The sequence below is a fragment of the Pygocentrus nattereri genome, chromosome 17 (assembly GCF_015220715.1).
Source record: "Pygocentrus nattereri isolate fPygNat1 chromosome 17, fPygNat1.pri, whole genome shotgun sequence".
Taxonomy (NCBI): domain Eukaryota; kingdom Metazoa; phylum Chordata; class Actinopteri; order Characiformes; family Serrasalmidae; genus Pygocentrus; species Pygocentrus nattereri.
The window spans coordinates 40,818,510-40,827,321 of NC_051227.1; the positions used below are offsets into that span (position 1 = coordinate 40,818,510).

Genomic DNA, 8,812 nt, shown 5'->3' on the forward strand with positions numbered 1-8,812 from the left:
CTCTCTCTCTCTCTCTCTCTCTCTCTCTCTATTAAGTATATAGAGAAATGAGCCTTTTTTCACCAAAACTGTCACCATTAGATAAACAAGACTTATTGCTTTCATCTTTGAGAGAAAGTCAAGCTGCACTCCTGCTTCAGACCTGAAAAAATCCACAGGTGCTTCTGTCCATCCTTCCACTGTGAGAAGACCACTCAGCACTGTGGGTGAGAAAGGATGTGTAGCTGACAAAGAAGCCCCCACCGAGCAAAGGAGACAGACAAATAAAAAAAACTGAAACAAAGTGACCGCAACAGAAAATCAGAGAAGCAGAGAATGCACCCAACTTCTAAGACTGAACTTTAGAAGTCTGAGAAAAATCATTTTTAAGTTGTACTGACTCCACAAACCCTCGCCTCTAATCTTTTAATGGCCTTTTTGAAAACATTAGGTTATGAAAAGGTGCGGACATGTCCCTCTCTCCGGGGGCAAACTTAAAACGGACACAGCTGGACCTTAAACCCGCTGCCGTAGTTCTGGGGGAGCGTCTGCTTTGTTTGCGCTGTGATGGATGAAGAGCGCACCTGCCTTTATCTCTGACGGCGTGGACACACGCAGAGCCCAGCAGTCCAACCTTGACTTACAGCCCATGTTTTGGCTCCGAGGCGGGACTGCTGGACACTTAAACCGAGAGACATTCTGGTCGTTGTAGTATGGACCGGTCCCCCGCTTTAACACAGCCCGCTATAAAAAACTACATTTCCCCTGCCGCGCGAGTCGCGAGTCGCGCTCCTATTGGCTGGCGCGTCCAGCCGCAGCCCCAGAGAATGAATGAAATTGGAATCGCTGGTATATCAGGGCGCTTCATGTACAGCACCGGGGATCTGCAGCCGCGCGCTGTGCCGCTCTGTATCACAATGGCCACAGCGGTCCAGAACCCCCTCAAATCGTAAGTGGAACGTTTCCGTCCTTTCTGCAGAATTTCTGGGGGAGAATGAGAGCTCGCTGCTGGGATGATCAGAGGGACGGAGAACCGCGGTAAACCCGGAGAGTCCGCGCCGCCGGCTGGGCTTTCGGGCTGCGCTGATGCGCTGTGATGTTGTGCGAAGGAACCGGAGCGCGGGCTGATGCTCCAGCATCTCGCCGAACTCGGTTCTGGTTCTGAGAGGCAGAGGTGGTCGTTATTATTCCCCAGCCGTGTTTGCGGGCGGCCGATATGGAGGAATGTTGGAGCGGGTTTAATGTGACCCGGCGCCCCCGATCCGCTCACCGACCGCGGCGAACTTGCTGTCGGACTCGGCGAGTTTTAGTCGCGTTTCTCCCGGTTCGGCGGGGGTTTCACCTGTGTGTGTGTGTGTGTGTGTGTGTGTGCGTGTGTGTGTGCGCGTGTGTGTGTGAGGAGCCACAGCGTTCATTGGTATGCTGGCTGTGGTAACGCCGGCTACTGTGGGAATCCGGTCCGCTCGTCTTCCTCTGCCTCTTCTTCCTTTAAACTGAGCGTAGGTCTGAAAAATGGCCCCGCGAGCCGCTCTTCTGGTGTTTTACCCGGAGAGCGCCAACAGTGCGGAGTGCCAGCTGGTTTCGTGGGCGACTTTCGGGCTAGCCTAGCTCCGTTTTCACCCGCTCTCCTCCGGCATGCGAGCCCAGACGCCGAGGGAGACGCGGCCGCGGACGGTCGGTCAAGTTTCCGTCAGATTCCTTTGTGTGGCCTGACAGCGGAGGCGGCTCGGCCGGCGGGCCGGTTCCCGGCGCTTTCAGCGGCGCGGAGGCACAGCCCGCTTCCCAGGGCTGGTGCTGGACATTTCTGTGTTCCCACATTTCCACAATTCCCTAAATGTGCTCTGTGTTCCTCGTTTTCCGCGTGCTGAGGCAGCGAGGCAGCCGCGTGTGTGCTGGTGCTGCTTCTGGGGCAGACTGGACACATTTGGGGTAAATCCTGAAGGAAAATTGAGGATGAGCACCTTTTTCTACGTGCCTCGCATTGGGAAGCACAAGGTGCAGGACTGGCTCAGTTTGGCTCGGGGCAGCCGTGTTAAGGCATTTCCTCACTGTAACGCGAGTTATTCTGGTTAGTAAGTCGTGCAGACTTAGACTACAGTGAGGGTCGTCATACTAACGTGTAGCCAACTGGTCTCCAGCGGTTTGCTCCTGTTTTCGGAGGCTACAGTTGTGTGAAATACGGGGACAGCAGGTGAAACCCAGCAGGCTGATTTCACTGGTCAGTGTTTGGAATGAAGCATGCTGTCCAGTCATAAACTCCTTTAGGCCTGCTCCAGTGTAGCGGCTATGTCACAGCTCATTTCTGCATTCACATAAAAAACACAAAATCCAGAGATAGGACAAAGGAAAGGGCCGTTACGGGGCACAGCAGCTGATTTATTCTGACATGTCGACCTTCAGTGACCGTTCTCCAAGGACCCAGTTAAAATGCAGTATAGTTTTGGAACAGGAACTTGGGCAGGAAGGTTTTTGGATGTTCATTGTGTGCAGAGTATTTCTGAAAGTCATAGTTCTAGATGACTGGGATAACTGGGATGACTGGGCTTCACAGTTCAATTTTGGGCATTTGACTGGTTTGCCTGGAATCATTAATGATGTTTCTCTCAATGGGTTCTCAGCATTCATGTCTCCCTTTCTATTGGTCGGTTTTCCCATTTCTTCCTATCCCAGGCCACCTATCACGGTGGATGATATCCCTGTCTCTCGCAGTCCCTTCATCCAAGGAAGGATGCTGTCTCCTGACGGTTCTGATAGTTATTCCGCTTTGCCTCACTGATTTGAGGGAAATGAATTCTGTACCATTCCGTGCTGCTCAGCCACTCCTTAAGAAGGCCCAGCATCAAGTACACTAAAGCCTAGCAGTGCATCCCTCACTCTGAGCCGGTCTTTTTGCCATTCTCTTCTGTCTGCCCCCCATCACCCCCGATTTTATTTGTTTGCATAACATGAACTCGAATCCTGTAGGGACGTTTTTTTCTCTTCCTGAAGCTGGTGGGCTGTTCTCTCCATCCGTCCTTTTTTATTTTTCAGAGATATTCTTTGTCTTCACCACAAGGGGAGAGAGAAAAATGGAGGGAGAGAGATGGAGGGAGAGAGCGACAGAGAGAGAGAGAGATGGAGGGAGAGAGACAGAGAGGGAGAGATGGAGGGAGAGAGAGAGATGGAGGGAGAGAGACAGAGAGGGAGAGATGGAGGGAGAGAGACGGAGAGGGAGAGATGGAGGGAGAGAGACAGAGAGAGAGATGGAGGGAGGGAGAGATGGAGGGAGAGAGCGACAGAGAGAGAGAGAGATGGAGGGAGAGAGACGGAGAGGGAGAGATGGAGGGAGAGAGACGGAGAGGGAGAGATGGAGGGAGAGAGACAGAGAGAGAGATGGAGGGAGGGAGAGAGATGGAGGGAGAGAGCGACGGAGAGAGAGAGATGGAGGGAGAGAGCGACAGAGAGAGAGAGATGGAGGGAGAGAGCGACAGAGAGATGGAGGGAGAGAGACAGAGAGAGAGAGATGGAGGGAGAGAGACGGAGAGAGAGAGAGAGATGGAGGGAGACAGACGGAGAGAGAGAAAGAGGGAGAGAGAGATGGAGGGAGAGAGACAGAGAGAGAGGGAGAGAGAGATGGAGAGAGAGAGATGGAGGGAGGGAGAGAGAGAGAGATGGAGGGAGAGAGAGAGAGATGGAGGGAGAGAGACAGAGAGAGAGATGGAGGGAGAGAGAGAGAGAGATGGAGAGAGGGGGAGGGAGAGAGAGACACAGAGAGAGGGAGAGAGAGATGGAGGGAGAGAGACAGAGAGATGGAGGGAGAGAGAGAAATGGAGGGAGAGAGATGGAGGGAGAGAGAGAGAGAGATGGAGGGAGAGAGACAGAGAGAGAGATGGAGGGAGAGAGAGAGAGAGATGGAGAGAGGGGGAGGGAGAGAGACACAGAGAGAGACACAGAGAGGGAGGGAGAGAGAGATGGAGGGAGAGAGAGAGAGAGATGGAGAGAGGGGGAGGGAGAGAGACACAGAGAGAGACACAGAGAGGGAGGGAGAGAGAGATGGAGGGAGGGAGAGAGACAGAGAGAGAGATGGAGGGAGAGAGAGAGAGATGGAGAGAGGGGGAGGGAGAGAGATACACAGAGAGAGACACAGAGAGAGAGGGAGAGAGATGGAGGGAGAGAGACAGAGAGGGAGAGAGACAGAGAGATGGAGGGAGGGAGAGATGGAGGGAGAGAGAGAAATGGAGGGAGAGAGATGGAGGGAGAGAGAGAGAGATGGAGGGAGAGAGACAGAGAGAGATGGAGGGAGAGAGAGAGAGATGGAGAGAGGGGGAGGGAGAGAGAGACACAGAGAGAGACACAGAGGGAGGGAGAGAGACAGAGAGATGGAGGGAGAGAGAGAGAGAGAGAGAGATGGAGGGAGAGAGACAGAGAGAGATGGAGGGAGAGAGAGAGAGAGATGGAGAGAGGGGGAGGGAGAGAGAGACACAGAGAGAGACACAGAGGGAGGGAGAGAGACAGAGAGATGGAGGGAGAGAGAGAGAGATGGAGGGAGAGAGACAGAGAGATGGAGGGAGAGAGAGAGAGAGAGATGGAGAGAGGGGGAGGGAGAGAGAGACACAGAGAGAGACACAGAGGGAGGGAGAGAGACAGAGAGATGGAGGGAGAGAGAGAGAGATGGAGGGAGAGAGAATGAGAGAGAGACACAGAGGGAGGGAGAGAGAGATGGAGGGATGGAGGGAGAGAGACAGAGAGAGAGATGGAGGGAGAGAGAGAGATGGAGAGAGAGAGGGAGAGAGAGACACAGAGAGAGACACAGAGAGAGAGGGAGAGAGATGGAGGGAGAGAGACAGAGAGGGAGAGAGACAGAGAGATGGAGGGAGGGAGAGATGGAGGGAGAGAGAGAAATGGAGGGAGAGAGATGGAGGGAGAGAGAGAGAGATGGAGGGAGAGAGACAGAGAGAGATGGAGGGAGAGAGAGAGAGATGGAGAGAGGGGGAGGGAGAGAGAGACACAGAGAGAGACACAGAGGGAGGGAGAGAGACAGAGAGATGGAGGGAGAGAGAGAGAGAGATGGAGGGAGAGAGACAGAGAGAGATGGAGGGAGAGAGAGAGAGAGATGGAGAGAGGGGGAGGGAGAGAGAGACACAGAGAGAGACACAGAGGGAGGGAGAGAGACAGAGAGATGGAGGGAGAGAGAGAGAGAGATGGAGGGAGAGAGAATGAGAGAGAGACACAGAGGGAGGGAGAGAGAGATGGAGGGATGGAGGGAGAGAGACAGAGAGAGAGATGGAGGGAGAGAGAGAGATGGAGAGAGGGGGAGGGAGAGAGAGATGGAGGGAGAGAGAATGAGAGAGAGACACAGAGAGAGAGGGAGAGAGATGGAGGGAGAGAGAGAGAGATGGAGGGAGAGAGAGAGATGGAGGGAGAGAGAGAGAGAGAGAGATGGAGGGAGAGAGACAGAGAGAGATGGAGGGAGAGAGAGAGAGATGGAGAGAGGGGGAGGGAGAGAGAGACACAGAGAGAGACACAGAGGGAGGGAGAGAGACAGAGAGATGGAGGGAGAGAGAGAGAGAGATGGAGGGAGAGAGACAGAGAGAGATGGAGGGAGAGAGAGAGAGATGGAGAGAGGGGGAGGGAGAGAGAGACACAGAGAGAGACACAGAGGGAGGGAGAGAGACAGAGAGATGGAGGGAGAGAGAGAGAGAGATGGAGGGAGAGAGAATGAGAGAGAGACACAGAGGGAGGGAGAGAGAGATGGAGGGATGGAGGGAGAGAGACAGAGAGAGAGATGGAGGGAGAGAGAGAGATGGAGAGAGGGGGAGGGAGAGAGAGATGGAGGGAGAGAGAATGAGAGAGAGACACAGAGAGAGAGGGAGAGAGATGGAGGGAGAGAGAGAGAGATGGAGGGAGAGAGAGAGATGGAGGGAGAGAGAGAGAGAGAGACACAGAGAGAGACAGAGAGAGAGGGAGAGAGATGCAGGGAGAGAGACAGAGAGGGAGAGAGACAGAGAGGTGGAGGGAGGGAGAGATGGAGGGAGAGAGAGAAATGGAGGGATGGAGGGAGAGAGACAGAGAGAGATGGAGGGAGAGAGAGAGAGATGGAGAGGGAGAGAGAGATGGAGGGAGAGAGAATGAGAGAGAGACACAGAGAGAGAGGGAGAGAGATGGAGGGAGAGAGACAGAGAGATGGAGGGAGAGAGACAGAGAGATGGAGGGAGAGAGAATGAGAGAGAGAGACACAGAGAGAGACACAGAGAGAGAGGGAGAGAGATGGAGGGAGAGAGACAGAGAGGGAGAGAGACAGAGAGATGGAGGGAGGGAGAGATGGAGGGAGAGAGAGAAATGGAGGGAGAGAGATGGAGGGAGAGAGAGAGAGATGGAGGGAGAGAGACAGAGAGAGAGATGGAGGGAGAGATAGAGAGAGATGGAGAGAGGGGGAGGGAGAGAGACACAGAGAGAGACACAGAGAGAGAGGGAGAGAGAGAGAGGGAGAGAGACAGAGAGATGGAGGGAGAGAGACAGAGAGATGGAGGGAGAGAGAGAGAGATGGAGGGAGAGAGAATGAGAGAGAGACACAGAGAGAGACACAGAGAGAGAGGGAGAGAGATGGAGGGAGAGAGACAGAGAGGGAGAGAGACAGAGAGAGACACAGAGAGAGAGGGAGAGAGATGGAGGGAGAGAGACAGAGAGGGAGAGAGACAGAGAGATGGAGGGAGGGAGATGGAGGGAGAGAGAGAGAGAGATGGAGGGAGAGAGACAGAGAGAGAGATGGAGGGAGAGATAGAGAGAGATGGAGAGAGGGGGAGGGAGAGAGAGACACAGAGAGAGACACAGAGAGAGAGGGAGAGAGAGAGGGAGAGAGACAGAGAGATGGAGGGAGAGAGACAGAGAGATGGAGGGAGAGAGAATGAGAGAGAGAGATGGAGGGAGAGAGAATGAGAGAGAGATAAATGGAGGGAGAGAGAGAGAGAGAGTTGGAGGGAGAGAGACAGAGAGAGTGAGATGGAGGGAGAGAGACAGAGAGAGAGAGATGGAGGGAGAGAGAGAGAGAGAGCTGCAGGGAGAGAGACAGAGAGAGAAGGAGAGAGAGAGAGATGGAGGGAGCGAGAGAGAGAGCTGGAGGGAGAGAGACAGAGAGAGAGAGCTGGAGGGAGAGAGAGAGAGAGATGGAGGGAGAGAGAGAGAGAGAGAGAGAGAGAGATGGAGGGAGCGAGAGAGAGAGATAGGTATTTTTAGCTCTATGACCTATTTCTCCAAAGCTACCTAACTGACTGTCAGTCATTGCACTGGAGCTCAGGGACCTCGTGTTGAGTAGTCGCCGTCAGTAGGCCACACGCGCTATACTGCGTTCAGTTCCACCTCAGCGGAAGCGAGCACTTGCGTAGAGCGGGAGCGACCGTGGCCAAACTCCGCTCAGCTGTAGGCAGGTGGGACTACTTGTGGGAAGAGCATAAGATGAGCCGGGGAATGGCTCAGTGTTCGGGAAAGGCGAAGGAAGAAAGGGAGGGTGTCAGTTCCTGGTGATTCAGTATAATCACCATGAAGATCACAGCCAAACTGTTTAGAATGAGCCCTGGAGATCCAAAGTGTTTAAACATGAATAATAATAAGGATCTAAGCGAGCGCTTTCTTTAGCTTCTTTTGTTTTAAACCAAAAGCATCTTTTAGTGCTTGGACCCCTTGGTTGAGATTTCTTAAGCCTGGGTGCCCTTACAGGAGGGATGCGTACCTCATTGAACTGAACAGGGCAGTTTGATTGAAGTGTTCTTCTATGCAACAATACAAATGTAGCCTGGTCTCCACAGAGAATGCCTACAGGGCAGGCCTGTAAACAAACCGATCTAACAAATGCTCCTTCCAGTGCTTCAGTTGCAGCATAAAAGCAGTAAGAAATCATGTTTGTAATCCTTTTTAACATGCATCTGTGCTCTCTGAGTAATTTTGATTTCTGGTAGTGTATTGTGTGTGTAATTACTTGCAGACTACTGTGTAGTGGTCCATTTTTGAGTGTGTGGGTGTGTCGCATGTTCACTCCCTGTATTTTTCTAAATCTGTGCTTATTTTTCAACCAGCTGAACATCAAGAATCTGCTTAAAACGTCTGCGTTGGTGTGCCCTGTACATCTGAATCTTTTTTTGCTACTATAGCCTGCTTGGTGTGTGTTGATGTGCAGTGTGTGTGTGTGTGTGTGTGTGTGTGTCAGTGTGAATCAGCCTGTGCATTTTAGAGTCGTAGAGCAATGCAAAGCTCAAGTCCGGCTGCTCAAACGCCATTCCATCAGAGGAGATTTCTAGCTCTTCTACTTTGGCTGTTTTCCGGGCATGGATCCTCTACCCAGACCCTCAAACATTATTGAAATGCTGGGAAAAATCCTCTCCACACTGACCAAACAGTCTCCGCTGGGGATCCATAAGCGTGGTTCTTGAAGGAGTCCAGAAATTGCCTGATATTGGCCTGAATGGAGTGACGTGAAGACATCAACAAAGAATACAAATCTGAATGCCTGTTCAGAGCCAGAATGATGATGATGCTTTGAAGAAACCAGTGAACAGGTGCCTATGAGTCAGAAAGCAGAACGAGGCTAAGGGGATGCTGTGTAGACTAAACAGCGGACTTGGTGAGCGTGATTGCCATACTTCAGAAAAAAAGGTTCCAGGTCTCTTTATTATGGACCCGACACTCTGCAGACTTTTGTGTTGTCATCTGCTGACAGATCTGATTGATTATTGACTGAGAAGTTGAATCAAGTGTATTTAGTTGGGGAATATGTTGGGGATGAGAACCATTGGTCTATTCTATTACTCTATTATCAGGTAATAGATTGGACCAGTGCTGGAGACCCTATGCTTTGCCTATT

At 52.4% G+C, this 8,812-nt stretch overlaps 1 protein-coding gene across 1 annotated transcript in view; it reads left to right on the forward strand.

Annotated features, from left to right (window-relative positions):
* Positions 1 to 726: 726 nt before the first annotated feature.
* dpf1 (D4, zinc and double PHD fingers family 1) overlaps positions 727 to 8,812 on the forward strand; it is a 77,531-nt gene continuing 69,445 nt past the window's right edge. The window contains exon 1 of the mRNA XM_017684362.2: positions 727 to 928. Coding sequence (XP_017539851.2) covers positions 807 to 928 — 122 coding nt within the window. The 5' untranslated portion in view covers positions 727 to 806. The remainder of the gene's footprint in view (positions 929 to 8,812) is intronic.